The sequence below is a fragment of the Phyllostomus hastatus genome, unplaced genomic scaffold (genome assembly GCF_019186645.2).
Source record: "Phyllostomus hastatus isolate PE091 unplaced genomic scaffold, TTU_PhHast_1.1 phas_contig_80, whole genome shotgun sequence".
In the NCBI taxonomy this organism is placed as follows: Eukaryota; Metazoa; Chordata; class Mammalia; order Chiroptera; family Phyllostomidae; genus Phyllostomus; species Phyllostomus hastatus.
In genome coordinates, this window is record NW_025333960.1 from 30835535 (window position 1) to 30858723 (window position 23189).

Sequence of the window (23189 nt, forward strand, 5' to 3'; positions counted from 1 at the left end):
AATGGGTGGTAAGGGTCACATGTTTGGTGCCAGTGAATAATTGGCCCTCTACCTCTTGGTTAGAACCATGTCATGCTAAGTTCTTCAGCTGCTTCCCCTCCTCAGTACAGTGAGGGTGGAGCTAAGTTAACATTGATGGATAAAATTTCTTCCTGGAGGAATTTTTCTGTGACTCAGATAAAGTGTTCATTAGTAAGATGCAGCCTCAGCTTTTTAAATTGTCAGTACGAGAAGGGCCACCTCTGGGTATGTTGGGCAGGGTCAGTTTTACTCAGTGTTACTAGAACTCCATTTGGACTCTGGCGACCAAAACACACTTGTTAGTAGCGGATGTAGAGAAGCTTTAAATTTCTAAAGAGGAGATTTAAAGTGCTATAGATGTTTAAAGCATCTATAATGTTGACCTTTTAAATGATATTCTAACCAACTCAGACTTCCCTCACTGCTCTATAAATAAAGAAAATTTAAATTCTTGTGAAACTGCTTTGTGCTTATGTGTATTAGGAAGAACCCATTAGTTTTTGGTAGGTGGAGTTTTAATTTGAAAATAATTGCTGGGTAATATGGCTAGAAGATGGTCTTTCAAAGAATGCCATTCAGTTTCTTAGATTCTATAGGATTAGACATTCTCCAAATTTATTTTTACAGGTTGAGAACTCAAACTGCATTTAAGTCGAAACAACTGGTGGATGATAAAGAACTTGCTAAGCCCGGAGAACTCAACCTGGTTACGAATGGGAGTGACTCTAGACCAAGGTAAACTTGAGTGGCGGGTCAAGGCAAGATTATATAGAATACACATATTAAGGATGTGTTTGGTTTATAGTCATAGCTCCTTATTGGTGAATCCAGTTTTCTGATAATATGAATAAATACATTCTCATTATAAAATTTTGAAATACAGAAGTGTAAAGAGAAAAATAAAAATTATTCAAGTGCCTACCATTCAGAGGCAATTTTGAGCCCTTTTTTATCTTTCTTTTATAATTATATATTGAGTAATAGGGATTACGCTTATAAAGAATATTATTTTTTGTCTTCTTCATTGTATCATTTTTTTCTGTCATTAAATTTTTATGAAAACATAGTAATTAATTCACTCAACAAATGTTTATTGTGTGACATCTGTTATTCAGTATTTATCTATAAGCCTGATGTTGGATAACACAGGGTTTTGCTCTTATAAATTACACCTTGAAGACCTTTTCTGTAAGTTATTTATTTTATTTCTACCTATTTCTTTGGTGTAGATGTATCTAAGTAGACTGCTATCTCAAAAATATGAATCCTTTAAGATTCTTGATGCACATTAATAAGTAGCTTTCCATAGAAGTTAAATCTATTTATACTCCAAAGCTGTGTTTAATAATTCTTTTTTTTTCCTGAAATTTGAAGAATTTTGGGCTATTACTTTTTTCATTATTAGATATTTAGGTTGTTTCAAGTTCTTTATCACTGTACACAATGTTCTAACAAGCATGACTACTTATTTTTGTGTTCTGGTACTTCTGTTTTATTAGGGCGAATTCTCCAAATTTTTTTACATAAGTATATCTCAGTATACTTTATAATTATAAACTACAATAGTCTGTGCCAATTTTGTCCCCAAAATTTGTAGCAATTCTTACTCCCACTTGCAATTCATGAAAGTTTTCATTATTGCTGTTCAGGTAAGTGTAGTGAATGCTTTGGAAGCTAGTTCTTCAGTCTAAGAGATGGGTGTTCAAGTACATACATCTGGGCATGCATGTCCTACATTCAAATAATTATGACAAAAATGAGGTAAAACTATGAACTGCTTTCAAAAAAACCTTAGGTCTTTTAAAATGTTAATCTACATTATAAGAATTTGAAGAAGTTTGACAGTTATTTGTCAGAACTCTCTAAATAAAAATTAATTTTAAGCTGAATTTTGTTTATTTGGAAATCTAAATTGTCTTAGTATTAAAAATACTCTGTTTATTTAAAATATTAAACTTACTCAAGTGAGGCATTAAGAATTTGGAACTAAAATAAATGAGATAATGAGGAAGTAAAAACATATTTTTTATAATTAACAGCTCATTTTAAGTTAATTATATACAATTACCAAAATTTAATTGCAATTTATTTTCTATTATCTGTGGGAAGAATCACAGGCAAGGGAGCTTACATTGCTGCCTTCCTGCATAAAAGCTATGAAATGAGGATGAATAATATGTGAGGCCTTAATGACAAATAAGAGCAAATAGTAGGGCACAGCTGAGCCAAACCATTGGAAAATTATTATCACATGAGAGATGGTAATGACTTAGAAAGTCATGAGCAGCTCTGATTCCTTATAGGCTCTCTGGTTTGTTTTTTAGTTAGTTAAATTGTTGTTTGTTTGTTGGCTATGCAAAAATGACCCTTATAAAGAGAAAAGAAAAAAAAAACTGGCTTATAAGTACTACAGGGAATGTAGAAAGCCCCTATCCTCAAGAATTCTCATAGAAGAGTAAGGCAAATATACAAATATTTATTATCTATATACAATATAAGGGCTATAAAAGAAATGCAGATAAACTAAGAAGATGTTTGTGAAAGAAGTAATACTTGAGATAAGCCCTAGAATTTTGGTATGTGAGGAGCGTCTGTGTGCATGTACGTATGTGTTGGGTGGGAGAAGACCTGGGAGGAGCTGGAGTAAAGGAAGGAAATCACACAGTATATGTGGGGCACAGCAGTGAGTATGCTTTAGTTTGATCAGAAGAGTAAGAGAAAATGAAACTAAAGATGAAACTAGTAAATTAGTGTAGATTATAAAACAGTTTAAATCTCAGGCCAAAGATTTTGGGCCTTTGTGATTGGAAGAACAAAAAAGGGGAAAAAATTATTTTGTCAGGAAGATGATTGATTTGATTTTTATTATTGGAATAAGGATCAAAGAGGCCAGGTTTTAGTCCTTGCAATAATGAGCCAATGTGGCTTTAAAGGTAATGCTATGCGTCTCAGTCTCCTTGCCTGTAATTGAGAGAGTTAAAATGGATTTTCACTAAGAGTTTCTTCCAACTCTTAACAGTTTGTGATTATTAGACAGGTTGGATTTCCAGACGAAGCTATCTATTATATAAGTAGAATTTTGGACCTAAATGTCCTAAGAGAAATCAAAGTTAGAAATTCAGATTTGGAAGTCATCTGCATTGGTGCTGCACCTGTGAGAGTGGATATTAATTTCTGAGAAGAAGTTTAGAGGAATATAAACAAAACATTAGAAAATGCCTACCTGTGGGACTCTGAGAGAATAAGAGTGGCAGTGTGAAAAGTTGACAAAGAAGCAGGCTGGTGCAATGTCACAGAAACAAAGGAGGAAAAACAGAACGATGCCTTGGAAAGAAATGTGGTTGATGGAGTATAGTTTTAAAGACAGGCATGCCCTGTATATTTTTATAATCTTGGAGAAGTGACTAGTGAAGGAAGAGATTGCAGAAAGTGAATAATTGATGGAGCACAGTCCTAAAAAGAATCACTTGTCAAAGTCTCAGTTATTTGTGCTGGCTTCTCTTTACTTGTACCTGGGCCCATCTCTCCTTTCTTCTGTCTACACATGCTTTCTCCCTGTGTGACCATATCTAGGCCCTTGCCTTTAAATATCATCCATATTCTGATGACTCTCCAATTTTTCCCTGTAGACCTGACCTTTCCTCTAGTCATTAAACCCGTGGATCCTGTCATGTATACAAGACTCCCATTACACGGTCTCACAGACATCTCACAGATAACAAAGCTAAATGAAGTCTTGTTCCCTCTTTCCACCATCCAGTCCACTTTCACTCCATCCCAGCCTTCATCTCAATAGCAGCCACTCAAGTCAAAACAATGTCCTTAATTTCTCCTTCCTTTCCTTTTCTTCCCTTTCCCTTTCCCTTTCCTTTCCTCCACCAAATAGTCTCATAACCACTTTCCTTTTGTTTCTATTCCGTCACCAAAATGAATGCGCTCCTCCCACCATAATCTAAGCCTGGACTTCGGCAAAGGTTTCCGAAGTGGTGTACTTCCTTTATTTCTGTTCTTAACCCCCTAAAATTTATTTCCCACAACAACTGGAAAGATCATTCAAAAATAGCAGCGTACTTACTTCCTTGTCTAAAACTCTTCAAAGACTCTTCAGTGCCTATAGAATAACACCTGAACTTCTTGACTGTCATAGAGCGTTCTACATGAAATCTGGCTTCTTCTAACCTTACACCACTCTCCTTCTAAACATTTAGTGACCCCTACTCCCATTTTACTTAAAATTTAAACTTTTACCATGGCCTTTATGTTGTCTTCTCTTGTCTTTGCATTTTTTTCCTTGCCTCGTATGTTCCAACTTCATTGGTCTTGGTTGTATTTCATCTTCTAGTATATGCTGCATCATACCTGTAGCTGCCTTTAACAGCTTTAGTCCTGTCCTTCCTAGTATTAACTTCTATAGATGAGAGCTTAAGTATCATCTGCCAAGAAGGTACTTTTCTGATCACCCTAAAGCATGTGTCTCCATTGCTCCCTGTTTCAGTACTCTGAAGTCCCGCACACCACCGCCCAGCCATAAGCTTCATGAGCACAAGGGTCATAACTGTCTTGTCACGTATGATATGTTATAACATCTATATGTCATGAAGAGCGTACCTTCAGTATATAGTAGGTGCTCATAAAATATTTGTGGAATGGATTGTTCAAAACCTCAAGTCCTCTCAGGAAAGTATGAAGGGAGATCACTGACTGAGAAATGTGGTAATAACATCTCGGAAGAGGATGCGGGTGCTCAGAATAGCCTCAGGGAAGGTATAATAAGTTATAAAAAGATGGTCAATAAGAAGTATTGCATTCATAGTATAGAAATTTCCTCGAACTGATAAACTACCTCAGATAGGCAACTCTTGGAAGAGTAACCCAAACAGCTAATATGTATATAAAATCTTCTTACAACTAATCTTGGAAAAGTGAAAATTAAAAACAATAAAAAGATAACATTTTTAAATCAGTTGGCAGAATTGGAAAGTGTAGTGAGATCACAGTTTAACAAGAGTGTGGAGAAACAGGCGCTTTGCTTTGCTGTGCTGCTGATAGGAATGCAGTTGCTAAAGCTGCCTGTGTGACCAATTTCAGAGTATCATTTTACAGTTACTTTTAATTATCATTGATAATTGTCACAGCAACTCCCCTTCCAGTCATCTCTCCCTTCCTTCTAACTTCTCTTTTATTTCCTTTCTCTGTGTAACTCATAGATAACCTTTGGCCTAAAGAACTGTTCTTGCAAAAAGAATATTTTTCCAATTTCCCTTTCAAAATTCTTTTTTTTTTTTAATTTTAAAAATTTCTTTAAAGATTTTACTTACTTATTTTTAGACACGGGAAGAGTGGGGGAAAGACAGGGAGAGAAACATCAACGTGTGGTTGCCTCCTGTGCACCCCCAACCAGGGATCTGGCCTGCAAATCTGGCGTGTGCCCTGACTGGGAATTGAACCAGCGGCCCTTTGGTTTGCAGGCCAGCACTCAATCCCCTGAGCCACACCAGCCAGGGCTCTTTCCAAATTCTTTAACAAGGTGACTGATTAACATGGGTGGGGAATCACTGTTGTCTACTTTAGACATGCTGGAGATCATCAGTAAAATTGTATTGTTGGGCTCAGAGATGTCACGTATAAATATAACTTAAGCAAATGAGAAAACAGTTTGCTATAGTTGAATATTACATAGCTTCGATACTAGAGAATTTTTGAGAGATGGGGCAGTGATCTTCCTATCCTTTCAAATTCTTCAGTACTTTCTTCTACAACCACATTTCAGTATTTTTAAATCCTTTACATTTTGATAAATGGAAGACTCATTACTTAAACATAGAATTATCATACGATCCAGCAGATCCATTCCCAAATAACATACATCCACACAAAGAGTTCTGTGTGAATGCTCACACAGCATTATTCACAATACCCAAAAAGTGGAAATTAGCCAAAAGTCCAGCACCTAGCAAATGGATAAACAAAATGTAGTGTATCCATACAATGGACTATTTGGCAATAAAAAGGAACAAAACGCTAATACTTCTACCACACGGATGAGCCTGAAAATATGCTCACTGCTAGATTATCACAAAAGATCACAAAGTTTACCTTTCTGCATATATGAAATGTCCAGAATAGGCAAATCTATAGATAAAGGACATATGTTTGTGATTGCCCAGTGCAGAGGGTGGGAATGGGGAGCAATTGCACATAAGAATGAGGTTTGTTTTTGGAGCATTCAAACTATTCTAAAATTAGATTGTGGTTATAGTTGCATAACTCTAAACTTACTAAGAATCACTTTAAGTGGCAAATTTTATGGTATATAAATTTACATCACTAAAACTTAAAAAAAATCTTCTATTTTTTAGTACCATTCAATATTCAAAATAAATTAAACTAAGAACAAAAGAAATACTACAGAGCTTTGCTTGTTTTCATACTACATCTCTTCTCTAGTTGGGAATTGGTTTTTTAAACTTAATTCTCCAAGATGATGTTTCATTCTGTATTCATAACAGATACAATGATGAGACAAGTAGAGCAAATACAATTCAGATTCTACTTATGAGACCTATGTCCTGGGAAATGATAATTTGATTTTGAAAAATTAGATATAACCTTTTCCCACAGACCTGAAGATTATTACGCTAAGTGAAATAAACCGGTCAGAGAAAGACAAATACTATATGATCTCACTTTTATGTGAATTCTAATGAACAAAATAAACTGAAGAAAAAAATAGAAATAGACATGGAAAAGATAATAAAATTAAAGGTAGATGTAATCAACAATTCTTAAAAGATAAATTGGTGATATATAACTTATGAAATCAAATTTTGCCTCTTTTTTTTTTTCACTTTAAGCAGTGAGGGAGATGGTTAGCACATCACCAATCTGGTGCCAATTTTGTCTGTGGCTTAACTTATGTTACATAGTTTTTAAGATCAAAGCTTCATTCTTACATTCTATACTGATGTACCTCCCTACTCTACCCTGCCACATACACTTGTTTTCAAATGATAGCTAATACACTGAAACATAAAACTGCTTAGGGTTCTTCCAAATTATTATCTGCACAGGCTGAACTTAGCCAATTGATAGCACTCATGTAGAAAAAACAAACCTACTGCTCCCTTGTATATGATATCCTTAGAATTAGCTTCTTCATGTATAATATCTACATGTTTTTGGCTCTGGATAATTTTTAAATCACATCTGTCATGTCAGTACATAATGAATTTGTGAGATGAATATTTTCTAAGATGTCAATTCATAGATTTTCAGTATGTTACATTGTTTGGCTGGGGAGCATTTTTCCAGGGGCTGATGCATATGTACATGGGGCTAGGGAGCAGAGAGCATCATCTGTAGAGATTAGAGAAATTTCCTGAAGAATGTCGGTGCTACCCCTGGTTAAATAATAGGAGTTGGACAATAAATGGTGTAAAGTTTGATGCTTTATCTGCTGTACACAAATGGATTGAATAGTGGTGGTTTCCACCCTTCACTCTTATATACTGACACAAATCTTTGTGAAAGTAATTTTCTTCCCAGCCAACAATACCAGTGAGATTGGGGAATTAGAAGTTTCATGACCGCTTGAGTCAGCTTGTTTTGATAACCTCATTTCCAGGTGCATTTGGAAGGAGAGCAGTTTGATTTCTTTGTGGACCATGCCTGCCTCGCCTGTTCCAACCTAAAACACACGGGTTCCCCTCACAACATGGAACAGAGGTGGCATCTTGGGTATATTGGGTGAACATTGTTTCCCAGGAGATAGAGAAGAACAGTAGTCTTGGAGGTAGCAGCTAGTTAAAAAGTATCATTTATTTTTTAGCATTTTTGGTAAGTCCCAATAAATAGGGATTGGTCTGAAGCCTACAACTGCGGATTTAGTTGTCATATCTCGTCTTTGGTAAAATTCCATGGACTGTTTCTGGATTTAATGGCCTAATAAAATATATCATATCCAGGTCTTGATTCTTTTCTTTTTTTTCTACAACTACATAAGATATTTCTATGAAAGGAATGTATGGCTGTGTTTTATTTATACAGCTGAATATTGTTTTGTCGTGGGAAGAGGGAGTAAGAGCTAATACAAAATGGATGGAAGCCAAAAACATTTTACCAAAATATCACATTGGCGTGTAAGACTTTTATATGGAATAGAATGGAGAGAGCACAATTAGGACTAGTGGTTACTAATTTAATTATTTAATGTATTCTTGTTTTCAGACACCCCAGGGGTTCTCTCTGAAAGGGACATCAAATTTTTAGGCACTTTAAAAGGTTTTTATTTGTAATTAGCTTTTATTTGTAATGGGCTTTTCTAACTGCCTGAACATACTTAAAAAATTTATTTTTGGATTCAGGATAAATGAATACACACAAGACAAACACATAAAAACACAGATGTTTAAAAAGCAAGTGCATTATTTTATTTGGAGTAGTATGTATATGGGAACTTCCTGGGTAGATAAGGTACCTGGAGGTTTGTTTGAAGATAAGATGAAAAGAAATAATGACTGTGTTTCTGAGCATATATTTTGATCATAAAGTTTCTGAGGATATGGTTGTGATCCTGATTAGCCCATGATGGTTTGTTGTAGGTGGATGCCTGTCTCAGAAGAACTGCATAATACATACGAAACAGCACTAATTTTTGATAATCCTACAGAGAAAGTTTTATACTGAGCTCAACTCATTTGTTTTTTATATTGCTCCTATGGTGCAGAGGATTGATTTTTGTGCAGCTTTTGCTAGTTGGCATTTTCTTCTTTGGTAAGCAGTGTATGCAAGCCTTAATCCTTTAACCTTGAATCTGAGCCCTGGGCTATTTGATGGAAAAAGAACTTTTCTTTGTTATATGATGTGGCATGGTGAAGGATTGTATTAGTCAGGGTCAACCAGAGAACAGAACCGGTAGGAGATATATATTCTTGAGACATATTGCAAGGAATTGGCTTAGGCTAGGCAAATATGAAGTTGATAAAGCAGGACGTCAGGATGAACAGTCTAGAAATCTCAGGTACAGGCTGAAGCTGCTGTCCACAGGGGGATTTCTCTTTCAGGGAGGCCTGAGCTCTCTTTTAAAGACTGTTCAAGACATTAAATCAGTCCCATCAATATTACCTAAGGTTTTATGGATTTTAATCACACCTGCAAAATACCTTCACACATCACCTAGATTAGAGTTTGGTTAACTGGGACTGTAGCCCAGCCAAGCTGACATATCAAAAAGACCATCACGGCTCACCCCTTGTCAACTTAGCACCCATATACACATCTCCTTAAGCCATACTTAATCTTCAAATAAAGATAATAAAAAAGTCACACTCCCACCTAAAATAATACAACTTACCCCATATACATCTGAAACATGCTAACCCATTCCCCAGAAGAGAATGTGAAGTCCTTGGGTGTTGGTCACTCTTCTCATTGATGTCCTATGATTTCAATGTTGTGATATAAAGATAATTGTTATTAATGTACCTTATGTTATGTGATAAAGGGATAAGAGAAGAAAAAAACAAAAATATTTGGTTAATATACATATGCAGACATATCCATAATAAAGTAAGGAAAATACTCAAAATTGTTATAGTCCTCATCTCTGCAACTGGCCACATGGCTGTAGTTGGTATTTCTAAGTACTTTCTCCCACCACCTATTTCACTACACTTGGCTGTCAGCAACCACATAAGCTGGTCATTGTTCTTTGTCTGGTGGGGTGACCCAAACTTTAATCCCTGAAAAGCCCGGAGCATTACTAGTCATACCTGAATCGGATTGTTGTAGCCTCCACTGACTAATCCTAGGACATTGTACTAAGAGACACCCTAAGGGATCTCCTGTATTCCAGGCATACTCTTACTAACCTCCATTGTGTAGCAGCAACCCATCTCCCTTTTGATAATTATGATCAACCCCCAAGCCTGTACAGTGACTCACTTCTTTGCCTGTTAATTAAGAGGCATAGGAGCACAAAGTGGCCAGATGGCAGTGCTACCTTTCAGTTTAGTGGAAATATTGTATCTCCTGATGAAATCATTCCTCACTTTGGAATGAAGACCTCTAGACCAAGCAGACCCTAAGGTCATGGGGGAAGGGAATCCAAAAATGTTGCTATTGGATCATTTGGGGTAATAGTGGAGCCACCCTCATTTCCATCCTTTCTTCACTGGACCTGTGAAGCCTGGCTGTGGGAGAAACAGCACCCCATATTAGGTACTGACTGAGAGCATTCCTTGATCCCATGAGGTACTGCCACCCAGCCAGCACTCTAGCTGGGTCTTCAAAGGCTATTTTGCTGTTCTGTCAAGATAGCTGACGATGGGGGGTGGATGGTATGACCGGTGAATTCCATGACCATGGCCCATTGCCATACTTTATTTTTTTGTGAACTAAGTTTCTTGATGAGAAACAATGCTGCATAAAATCCCACGATGGTGGATAAGGCATTTTGTAGGTCCACAGATGGTAATTTCGAAAGAAGCACTATGTACACAGAAGGCAAATCCATATCCATATTAAATGTCTATTTCAGTAAGATGTATGTCCAGCCCCATGATAGCTGCTAATGCTAGATACCTCCAGTCTGTCAGTTTAAAAGAGACAGAAGAGAATTAAAGATAAACAAGGGCATAAGGCTAGAATGAATGCTGTAGTACTAGACTGAGTCAGAGACGTTAGTGTATACTGATGTTTAGGTATTATCTTAGTCTGCTCAGGCTGCTATAACCAAATACCAAAGCCTGGGTGGCTTAAACAACAGAAATTTATTTTCTCACAGTTCTGGAGGCTGGAAGTGTGAGTTTAGGGACCAGCATGTTTGAGTTTGAGTGAGAACTCTCTCCTGGCCTGCAGTGGCCACCTTCTCACTGTTCTCACATTGAGGAGAGAGAGAGAGAGCAAATAAGCTCTCTGGTGTTTCTTATACTAGCACTAATCTCAGCATAAGGTCCGCACTCTCATCTCATTTAAACCTAATTACCTTCCAAAGGCCCCATCTCCAAATAAAAATACCATCACTTGGGGGTTAGAGCTTCAAAATCTCGTATGAGTTTTGGAGGACTCAATTCAGTCCATAGCCTCTGTGTGTATGTATATATACACACAGAGATAGATATATACACAAATAAATACAGGTATGGGTTAATATAGATAATACATATTTCCTAGCTATGCCTGCTGAGAAGGCCCAGTAACAGTGATAACCAGTAGCAATGAGCACACCCAGCACCCAGGACTTGGTTTCTAAATACTGTTCTCCAATAAAAGAAACCAGGACTCCATAGAGAAATGGCTAATTATAAGGAAGGGGAAAAGAGAATGAAAAATGAGCCTGGATCCAGACAGCGAGGAAATGCTCAACAATCAAAAAGACGAGGAAATGTTACAGGGACACAAAAGTCAACCTAAGAGACCTTCTAACGGCTAAAGATAGAACACTGTGAGTTACAAAAGAAACAATGTGATACTGGATTACAACCCAAAGTATAAAATAAATACAGATAAGTCCATACCGATATGAATGAATGAATGAATGAATGAATGAGAAGGGACCGATCTTCCTTCAGAAGAATTCTAAATAATATGACCAAACACTTTTCCCTTCAGGAAGTAGAGCTTAGTTCCCATGCCCCTGGAGTGTGAGCTAGACATGGTGACTCACCTTCAAGAGCAGAATATGGAAAGGGGAAATCATACTTTACAATAGAGAAATCTGGTGAGCACTGTCTTAACCAAATGTTCAAGGTTAACATCACCAATGATCAGTCATGTTGATGTCATGATGTGATGTGTGTGCAGCGGGAATTTCATCTTTGCAGTATGCTTCCCAGACACTCAGAACGTTGTACTAATCATGGGAAAGCAACGGAGAACTCCAAATTGAGGCACATTATACAAAATACCAGTTTTCCTTCAAACTAGTCAGTGAAGTCATGATACACAAAGGACACAACTGAGGTACTGTCACAGACCAACGGGAACTAAATACATGTGAATACTGATGAAGCTGTAATAGCCTAGAGTTTAGTTAATAGTAATATACCTGTTTTGTTTTCTTAGTTTTGAGAAACATACCATAGTATTGTAAAATGTTAACTTTAGGGTAATCTCAATGAAGAATATATTGAAACTCTGAGGTATATTTGAAATTTTCCTGGAAATTTAAAACTATTCCAAAGCTAAAACTTTAGCCCTGGCTGGTGTGGCTCAGTGGATTGAGTGCCAGCCCTCGAACCAACCTGTCACTGGTTTGATTCCCAGTCTAGGGCACATGCATGGGTAGCTGGCCAGGTCCCCAGTAGGGAGTACGCAAGAGGTAACCACACATTGATGCTTCTCTCCCTCTCCTTGTCCTTCCTTTCCTTCCAATAAATAAATAAATAAAATCTTTGAAAAAAATGCCTAAGATGGAAGAGGGAGGAAAGTAACTTTGCCTTCAAAGAAAGGCGGGTGAGAACATGTGAGTAATTATTTCTAATTTCTTTTTGTTTGGTGAGAGGGTTATGGAATCTGTGTTACTTTGTTAATAAAGTGAAGTACAGAAATGCTGGATGGTGTAAGAAAGGGGTCATTTTCTGAAGAAGTCAAAGGTCTGGCAGTCCATGCAGAGAGCCAGCCTGAAAGTCTCAAGGAGAATCGGAGAATGCTGCAGCTCTGCCTGACGGTGAGGAAGCTCACTCTTCTGATGAATTATAGGAATTCTGCTCTGCTTGTCTCCCCGTCATAAGTGTTTTACAGACACAGAGGTGTCTTTGAGGGAAAGGTGAAAAAAGATATCTTTTCCAACTTCATTTCATTAGAAAGTTTCTAGAAAAAGTGAAGAAACTGATAAAAAGGAATCAGGAAGTATGAGATTCTGAGCAAGCATGTAGATTTTAGAAATTTCTAGCTTTCTTAAGAGGGGAAAAGCACTGTCAGAGAGGTGGCAGGCGGAAAAATGTGACAGTATAAAGACAGGAAAAACAAGCTCTGTTCTACCATACTTATGCCGTAGAAATTGTGCTTCTTGGGGAAAGTTACAATGAAAATAATAAAAACTAGAATATAAAGATGAGTAGTTAAAGTTTTAGAGCTTAAAGAGCTGGTAGAGGCATTATCTAGCTCTCTCATTTTACCATTGTGTAAACTAAGTAAAGAAACTTGAAAAGAATTAATTTAGTTATCATTAAGCATATGTGCAACAATTTGAAAACACAAAACAGTAAAGAAAACTTCTGGGTTCTAGCAAAATCAATAAAATTATTGTTGTCTTGCATAAGAAGGGAGTTCATTGGGTTAGTTGATGATTCTCTTATACCTGTTTGGATGTAGCATTATACAAACCTCACATAATTCATAAGAAAATATGTTATCATTAGGACCTCTATCTATATTGTTTAAAAGAGCCTGTTGAGACTCTTCAAATTTAATTATTCATGTAAGCATGCTGATATGACTGCATATTACAAAAATATATTTCAGTTGTAGGATCATGTTCTTTGTCAACCAGAAAAATGTTTCTGAGCTGTAAGTGGAGTATGATGGTTGGGAAGAGCATTTGGAGCTAGCGGTCCTAATCAAGAGAACTTCAGTGAATACAGGCGGGTCAGTGGGATGAAACTATAAGTATGTTGTTTAGAATAGTGGACATGACTTGACAAACAGACTAAACGGAAATGTCCTTATTTCATATGAGAAACTGTCTGGGAAGGTGGTTAGAAAGCAATACATACCGACTTACATGTTCAGCGTGATGAAAACACTTCCACTGGACTTTAAGTTTCTTGAAGAGATTCAGACCTCATATTGTTATTTGGGTGAGTGAATGAATGAAGGAAATGTTTGGCAGATAATGTGTGTGCGTTTGTAAAACATATGAATGGTCATTGAAACCAAAGAAACCCAAATCATTTCCGAGGGAGATTATGGCAGAAGGCTGAAACTGGTGGCCACGGGGCTGAATCAAGCCTGCAGATGCATTGTTTGGTTAACAAAATGTTTTTAAACACTGGAAATTAGAATGCATTTGGATGGCATAACATGAGGCTAAAACAGAACCCCAAATAACAGCGTTTCAGGAATAGGTAGCGGAATAGGAGCCTGCAACTGAGACTGGGATAAGACTAGTGTAAAACCAAATGAAAAATCACATCATAGGAGTCAAGGGGATAAAGTGTTTCAAGAGGGGAGTGATGATCTTTGTATCATACTGGAAGAGCAAGTGTGGTAAGGCTGGATATGTGGCATTGGACTTAGCAACAGAGCTGGTAGGGCTAGGAAATGACAGGCTGTGGATTGAGTGGAAGGTGAGGAAATGGATGGAAATACCAGAGGGACTTAGCTATGAAAGGGGAGGAGGCAGGGAGCCATGGCTACAAGCAGATGTAGAGTCAAAGGAGGCTTTTGCTAAAACGGATGAGGAACAGGTGTTTTACATGTAGATGGTGGGCAGGCAGTAAAGATGAAGAGGTTGAAAATATAAGAGAGGGGATTATCAATAAAATGAGTTCCCAACAGTATGGAACTGGCATCTGAATCACAGATGGGAGAATAGACTTTGGTCAAAAAAAGGAAGACTTGACAGTAGCAGGAAGGGATGTGGAAAGGACAAGTATTTTTAAGTCTGTAGGTTTGTTAGCAGGTAGTTGACATGTTCCCATATGGATTCTCGATTTTTCATGTGAAGCAAGAGGTGAGGTGATCCACCTGAGTGTAGTAAGGGCAGTGAGGAAAGTACAGGGCTAATTGAAGGTGGGATTGAAGGTTTGAAGAGTAAGAGACTCAAAATTACTGCTGTGAAGAGTTTGAGAGCTGACCAGGAAAACACAGACAAGTCCTCTGGTGGCATGTCCAACTGATTTTAGAAATGGTGAATTTGTACTACCTTTTTGGAGAGTAGATCTCCTAGGCTGGTGAAATAATGAGGTATGTAAGGAAAATATGCACAAGTGTGGAATTCCATAATCCTGGGAATGGATTGTTACAAGACCATGTATACAATGAGACCTGGTATCAAGTCTCAGTTCTGCCACTTGCTAGCTGTGTGAACCTAGGTAAGTAAGTTATCCTTCCAAGCCTCATTTTCCCCAGCCTTTCCTAAGAAAACTTCATGGAGTGGTTGTCAGACTTATAAAGGAAAGCATTCTCACTTGTTGTTTTACTGGAGAGCATTTTGCTAAAATCAAAGACAAATGAAAAGTGGAAGTCCCATTCCGCTCTGAGAATTCTTCACTGCCTGTTGCTTGCATATCATATCCTAAAAGGAGATGAAGGCAACCGGTAGAGTTGTCACGTTCAGCCTAGTTCTGACAAATGAAAAATGAGTCATTAGATGTGTAACCAAAACTGAGGAAGAGGAAAAAGAACCATGATTTTCTGGTCTGGGACTCAAAAAGGTAAGAGTCCACAGGGCTGGAAAACTATCAAAAGTATAATTCTGACCATGGAAACAAATTAATTGAGGAATTAAGGGAGGATTCTTTCTATTGCAACTGCAAAAATAGGAAGACACATATAAGGGTGGACATGAGATTTTCAAAGAACAGCAAGAATACTATCAAATATGTTAAAGCCCAAAATAGGCTTTGGGTTTTAAAACATGCTGTGGATGACTGAAATAGCTTATTTGATTTTGTTTAAAGGCTTAAGAGCAAATTAGGATAGGCTTATTATTTAGGACCTAAGATGTGTTAATACATGGGCAAGAAAAATGAAACACTACTCAGTTACTCAAGGTAAATGATCTTTGGTCAGAAATAGTGTAACAATTATTGCACAAGAAAACAGAAGCAAAAGATAGGTGAAGAGTTTATTTAAAATACATGTATACTCACATACATGTACATGTATGCATAGATACAGAAACACAAATTCAGTTTTTCCAGCTCAGTTTATATACATCTCAGTGTAGTAAGAGTTCCTGTAGATAAGGCCACAGAACCTTTACTGGTAGCCTTGAGGATTTGTGGGAAACTGTAGAAGTGCCAGGAAACTGAAGATAGATAAATTTCTTTTAAAATTAAAAAAAAAGAATTTTGCATTTTATATACCAATAAACTAGACATTAATTCTGGGCATGATTCTTAATGCTAAGATGATTTATGGTCTCAGAAAGCAGAATATGTGGTTACTACTCTGTCCTACAAGAATACCACTAAGGTGCAAAGAAGCAATGTTTGGAAAACCCAGACCTATATCTTCCTTCTTACCCATTTCAAATAGATTTGTGCCCTGTTGCTCAGGTGAAAAACTGCAAAACTCCCCTTGATTTATATGCCTCCTTCCTTCTCCATATCCAGTTCATTAGTACTGTGGACTCCACTTTCAAAATTATCTACGCTGTCATTTTCCCTCCATTTCCATTGCTCCACTCTAATCCAAACCACCACCATTTCCAACCAGATTATGGTTACCTGCTAATGGGTATCCCTGTTTCTGCTTGTCTTGCCCACAACCCATCGCTGACACAGTAGTCAGAGTGGTCATTTTAAAAGGTGTGTCCGAATCCATTTCAGTCCTTCACTCAAAACTCTCTGATGGCTTCCAATCATACTTAAGATACATATGTAAACACTACCCAAATGACCGAGCCTCCGAGATGTGACCCTTGCATGCTCTCTGACCTCATTGTATCTGCTGTCACTCTGCTCTAATATTCCAGCCATGGTGACCTTTCAGTTCATTGAATACACTAAGCTTATTTTCAGCAGCTCCTTAGTACTTTATTTCCTCTGTCTGGAATGGTCTGCCCCTAGGGTCTTATATGATTGGTTTCTTACTCATTAAGGAAAAAGCAGTCAGTTCTCACTTCTTGTTCTTCATGTAGGCAAAAATTAAAGAGTGAGAACATCCATTCTTATAGGGCAGCAAGGAAAATAACAAAATGCAATATTTGATGAAATATACAAGGTCTGTCTGGAAAAAGTCCAGCCATTGTTAATATAATGTGAATGGTTTGCGTGACATCAATGTGACCTGGTAGCCAATGGGAGTGGACTGAAATGAACATGCGTGAACAATGACGACTTCACTGTACTAGTCAGTGGGGATGATAGATGCCCTTGAGTGAACATGTGCACATTCAAAAATGACTGAGCGAGTAGAACAACAAATCCATATGAAATTTTGTGTTAAGCTTGAACATTCCTCCATGGAAACTATTCAGATGATTCAGAGGCTGCACCTATGGGCAACTGATTGGCAGCTTCATCACAACAATGTGCCCACTCATGGATCACATCTGGTGCAGCGTTTTTTGGCAAAACATCAAATCACCAGATGATTCAGACTCACTACAGCCCAGATTTGGCACCCTGCCACTTCTAGCTCTTCCCAGAACTAAAATCACCTTTGAAAGTGTAGAGATTTCAGACCCTCAGTGAGATTCAAGAAAATACAATTGGGCAGCTGATGGCGATTGGGAGAATTGTGTGAGGTTCCAAGGTGCTTGCTTTGAAGGGGACTGAGGTGTCATTGTCCTATATATAAGGTTTCTTGTATCTTCTTCAATAAATTTGTTTTTCCTATTACATGGAACAGACCATACTTTCTGAACAGACCTCATATAAATTATAGAGTAAACTGACTCTACAGTTGAAATTGAAAATAAAGAACTGAGTGAAGATGAAAATACAACATAGAAAAACCTCTGGGATGCAGCTAAAATAGTGTTTAGGGGCATAATAGTGTTTAGATAGGTATTTTTTAGTCCATGGAGCTATGGAAACTGAAATCCATGTTATAGGAGAAATAATGGGAAAAAACAAGTATGTTTAACTTCAGTCTGTTAGATCACAGTTCTGTGGAGGGGGCCTAGGAGTCTGTATTTTCGAAAAGCTCCTAAGTGATGCTGTGAGATGCGGTGGGAACCAGCTAGACACGATTCTTTCTGTACTCAGATTGTGCTTGTTGTATGAATTAGTTAATGTCTCACATATCCTGCTATAATGTAGCTGGTGTTCAGTAAACATTTTATTCTAATACTACTGTTACTGTCATTAACAAAGAATTTTTGCACATTTTTATGGCCTCTGGAGATTGAAAGTAGTATCAGACTTGTCCTTGCTCTCCAGAGCGTGTATGCGCCACCGGTGGCTGAGCAGTGCTACCTGAAGTCAGTCTTTGAACCCTGGTTTCTGATTATTTGATTGTGTTTGCAGAGCCTTTGGGCAATGTAAAAAAAAGAAGAAAGAAAAAGGAGCTTGTAATCTGTAAATTAGTGAACTAACAGAAAAAATAGGCTGTCGTGGCTTGTTTTTCATGGCAGGGTGGTTATTGGATACCACACTGAGCAGCTCCCTACTCCTGCCCCTCCCTTCTCTCCAACGAGCCATCCAGCGTGGCACCTAGCAGTGAGGCCTCTGCTGAAACACACTTACTGCACAGAAGCCTTTTTGCAAAGCAGCACAGCTCAACAGAGACCAATTTTAAATTGCAAAATTTTAAAACTATGGCTCATTTAGTGACTACACAGTAATGCCAATAGCAACAAACATTATATGAGAAAAACGTGCAAAGGACTGTCTTTGTGTAAATTATATATATAACTATTAACATTAAGTAGTGTGACTGATTTCCTTCAAACTTGTCACACTGGGGTAATTAAGGCTTTTATTTTATCCTTATACTCCATGGCTTTTCATCCTGTTGAAGGGTTCTGGGTCAAATGGGTACCAGGGTATGGCCTAAACTATTTTTTAAAATGCACAATTTTATAGTTCAAGCCTAGCTGCTCTAATTATGAGTCTTTTTAAGTGTTTTCTTTGAATCCATCTAAAATGCTATTCTTTTCTTTTTACTCAGCTTTCTATTACATTCTCACTTCAGTGGATGGTGGTTCTATGAATAGGATTTATTGACCAAAAAAAAATGGATTTCCAAATTGCTATTCATATGTAGAAGGCTGCCTGCTCTGAATGGCTGTGAGCCAGTTCTGAAGCCCCTGTAGTAGAGAATGCTGTGTATATACTTATGGTCATGTTGAGTGTATGAACACATGAAAGTCCTTGTAGCATGCTGGTACCCCCTGTATTTTTATACAAGGTTTATGGATTCTACATCTTAGGTTACCTGCTTGCTAGTGCCCTATGCAATAACCAAACACCCAACGGGAGATCCTCTGCTCTGTTGGGTCCAAGGAGACAGGGAAGCCTCTTGATATGGCCTCCTGGTAGTTGTTTTACTCAGTAGTCAGACCTCGAAACACTTGAGTCTGTAAATACCAGTAAATGGGTTGTTTTTGTGATGCTTGTTGATTGATCAGGTGATGTTAATGGGAGTCTCTTGAATGGTCAGAAGGGAAGGGCAAATTGGAATTGGAACTCCTGATACATTTTCAAGGAGTTTATTTGAAGGTATATTGACTCTCCTTCAATAAACAGGCAGTAAGCATTCCCTTAATGTACAATAGATGATACATTCTGATCTCTAGAACTTTAGATGATGTTTTTAAAGTTTGCCACAAAACTTTTGTTGAAAATGCAGGAACAAGGTCTGTTTTTTAAACATGGCATTATCAAGTGGTAAGAGCCTGACTTCCTACATTACCCTCTGACTAAAGTTTAGGAGCTTCCTATAGTTACATGAGATGTCTAGCAACTTATGTGTTGCAATTGCCAAAACCTGAAAATCACACAAATGCAATTTAGTGGATTGATGGATAATAAACTGTGGTAAGTCAATACAATGGAATACAACTCAGAAGTAAGAAGGAATGAGCTATTGACGGACGCAGCAACTCAGATGGCTCTCATTGTGCTGAGTGGAAGAAGCTAATTTTAAAAGAAAAATTGAATCCTGTTTGATTCCATTTACATGACATTCTGGAAAAGACAAAACTATAGTGATGGAGAACCTATCAGTGGTTGTCAGAGGTTAGGGCTGGGAGGAGGGTATGAATAGTAGAGGGAGTTTTTTTAGGATGATGGAACTATTTTGTTTCTTGATTGTGGTGATGGTTAAAAGAATCTATATATTTGTTAAAATCCATAGAACTATATACCCACCAAAAAAAAAGTCATTTTTACTGTATACTAATTTTTTAATGAAAAAATATTTGTGTCCTGACCAGTCTGGCTGAGTTGGTTGGGCATCATTCCACAAGCAAAGGGTTGCTGGTTCAATTCCCAGTTAGGGCACATGCCTGTGTTGTGTGTTCAGTCCCCTCTCTGGGCACATGGGAAAGGCACAACTGATGTTCCTTCTCACACCGATATTTCCCTCCCTTCCCTACTCTCTCTCAAATGAGAATAAAATAAACCTTTGAGAAAAGTTTTGCAAGAAAATTTTTTTCTGCCATTGATTCTCTGGAATCTTTCATGTTGAGGCCACATTCAATTTCCCAAACACATGTTGGTAATTATTTCCATGGTTTTATCATTTATCATTCTACTTACAGTGAAAGTTCTCAAACATTCTGATGTCAGGTCCCCTCTATACTCTTAAATTTTATTGACCCCCCCCAAAGAGCTTTTATGTACACCTATTTAATGTAGTTTATTTTTATTCATATTTACTACATGAAGTCAATATTAAAACAAAAATTTTAAATATTTATTTAAGAATAATAATAGTAAGTTCATTACATATTGATATAAATAACATCTTTATGAAAACTATATTTTCTAAAACAAAAAATTTTAGTGAGAAGAGTATCATTGCTTTACATTTTTGCAAAATTTTTAATGTCTGGCTTGATAGAAGATAGCAGTTTTGTCACATGTGCTTCTGCATTCTATCTGTTATGGCATCACATGTCGTGTATTCCTGGGAAATTTCACTATACAATCAGAGAAAATGAAAATGAAAGATAGTCACATCTTTGTATGATTATAAAAATGTTGTTTGCGTCCTTAGACACACTTTGAGGGCCACTGCTTTAGAGACAGCACAAACATGGGCCAGTCCTCACTTTAATAGCACCCCACATCTGTGTTGATTCACCTCTGGACTTCGGTTTTCTTTAGGGAGATTTTTAACCTCAGTCCTTAACTGACCCCCTTAAGGAATTTTGACATTTCCAGTAAATTTATAGGTCCCTGATACCTGGGTTCAGATTGTCCTGAATTCTAAAATATTGTATTATAGTCACAGTTCATTTGCAAGATTTTTTTTTTGGCATACTATAAACATGTCTTCATGATGTTTCATCTTATGCCAAATTTTTGAAGCTTCATACATGCATGCTTTGATGAAATTAAAATATGGATTATACATCTAGGAGTGACTGTGAAAGGTCCACAATGCAAAGAAGAGATAACAGTTAACTAATTCAGAGTTCTGTTATGTTAATCCCCAAATACCCTTCAAATTATAATTGTTTCCTCAGTAGATGTATATTGAACCTCTTTTCTGTTTGCATCTCCATGGAAGGCATTGCTGGGGATTCAGAGAAAAATAGGGCATGGTATAGCATGGTATCTGCCCTTTGGAAACTGTGTAATGGACAATACTCATACTTTCATTATACTTGTTTCTTAGTTTATATTAAGCTATCATTTTTGTCATTCCAACTGTTAACCTTCTCTTACATTTAGAAAGTTAAAAAATATTCCTTCTGCCCTGGCTGGTGTGGCTCGGTGGACTGAGCACCAGCCTGCAAACCAAAGGGTTCTGGTTCAATTCCCAGTCAGGGCACATGCCTGGGTTACTTACCAGGTCCCCAGCAGGGGGCGCCTGAGTGGCAACCACACATTGAAAGAGGAAAAAAAAAATATTCCTTCTACATTGAAATATAATTGACTTGAAAGAGCCATTTTTTTCTTTGTGAAGACCCTAGAGAAATTCTGAAGATCGGGGCCACAGAGCTCTAAATGGGCAGTTTGGTGGTGTTATCTTTCAGTGTAGCTTCATCTCCATTTGCTTCTTAACTGCCCCTCAGTTGCTTCTTCTTCTGGGGAGAATTAAAATAAAGCTATTATAATTAATGAAATTTCAGCTGTATTCCCTTTGGTGAAGGAGCAAATTAAGAACTGGTGACATCTTCAAGTATAAAGTGTACCTTCACTAAAAGTGAGGTGTGCCCTAGGCTTGAATTACATGGTGAGAGTCACTTCTTTGTGCAAAGCACTGACCTCTCTCTAGAGCTCCTATTTTAGAGGGCCTGTGGGGCATCACTGCTCAGAGGTCCCGCAGAGATCTCCAGCCCAAATGTCTCCTGCGTCGGTGCCTCTTTCACATTTCCCTCCTTTTTTCTCAACAGTTTCACTGTGTCAGTACCTCTTTTTACACATCCTCAGGCTCTTTTCCTATATCCTCAATGATTCTTGTCCTCAGACACACTCCCGACTTTATTTTTTGCCTTACCATTGAACCACACTGCTCTTTGTCCCTGCTTTCACTCCCTCATCTGCAATTCATTCCTCCCCTACTGTATCACTCAACTAAAACCATGTTTTAGTTGATAATAAATTTAGTTAAATGGCTTATTGGACCTCCTTTTGCTACTTGAATCACTCAGCACATCAGTGGATCCATAATATTCCATTTACAGACCAAGAAGACCATTTGCGCTGGATTGATTCATTGAGATGAACAGCTAAAACAAGTTAAAATCCATCACCACATCCCTGCATAATATTAGAATGAATTTAGTTGGTGTTAAATGGACATTTGTTTTTATTGTCTCAAGATTGAACTTTTCCTCCAATATATACATATGTATTTCTGACTTGAACAGTACATAAAAATTAGTAAATAAGGCCCCATTAAAAATACTTACAATGTAAGTAACAGGAGTCCCAATAGTATTTCTAATGTCCATTAATGCTTATTCTGAGGATCAGAGCTCATTTTACTGAGCCATTTAGTTAAATCGTGTGATTATTTAGAAAGTTAATTCATGCATACTAAAATCTAGCTTAAGTAATGCAGAGGGTAGGAGGTAAAACTCTATGGAGATGATAGTCCTTTTTGTTATTTAATGATCAGCCATAATTAACTTGCAAATTTGAAATAATTAGAACAAATTAAAGGTATTTAACTTTGCCTCCCTAAAGAAAAATTCAAATTGCACCAAATGCAGCTTTAAATTATTCAAATCTCAGAGGTCTAGGCTAGATTTTTTTTAATAATGCCTTTTCTATGATGAGAATACCAATCTGCTTTTTGTCAGAAGGCATCCTATCAAGTAAGTGTTCTTTGTGCTTCATAAATGACAGCTATTCTTCTTTGTAAAAGTATTTCATCTC

General features: G+C 37.3%; 1 protein-coding gene across 3 annotated transcripts in view; it reads left to right on the plus strand.

The window, feature by feature from the left end:
* The window catches only part of KIAA1328 (KIAA1328 ortholog), a 230727-nt gene that overhangs the window by 156097 nt on the left and 51441 nt on the right, over nt 1-23189 (plus strand). For all 3 annotated transcript variants that reach the window (XM_045849863.1, XM_045849864.1, XM_045849865.1), the window contains one exon: nt 649-756. In XM_045849863.1, the coding sequence (XP_045705819.1) occupies nt 649-756 (108 nt within the window). The remainder of the gene's footprint in view (nt 1-648; nt 757-23189) is intronic.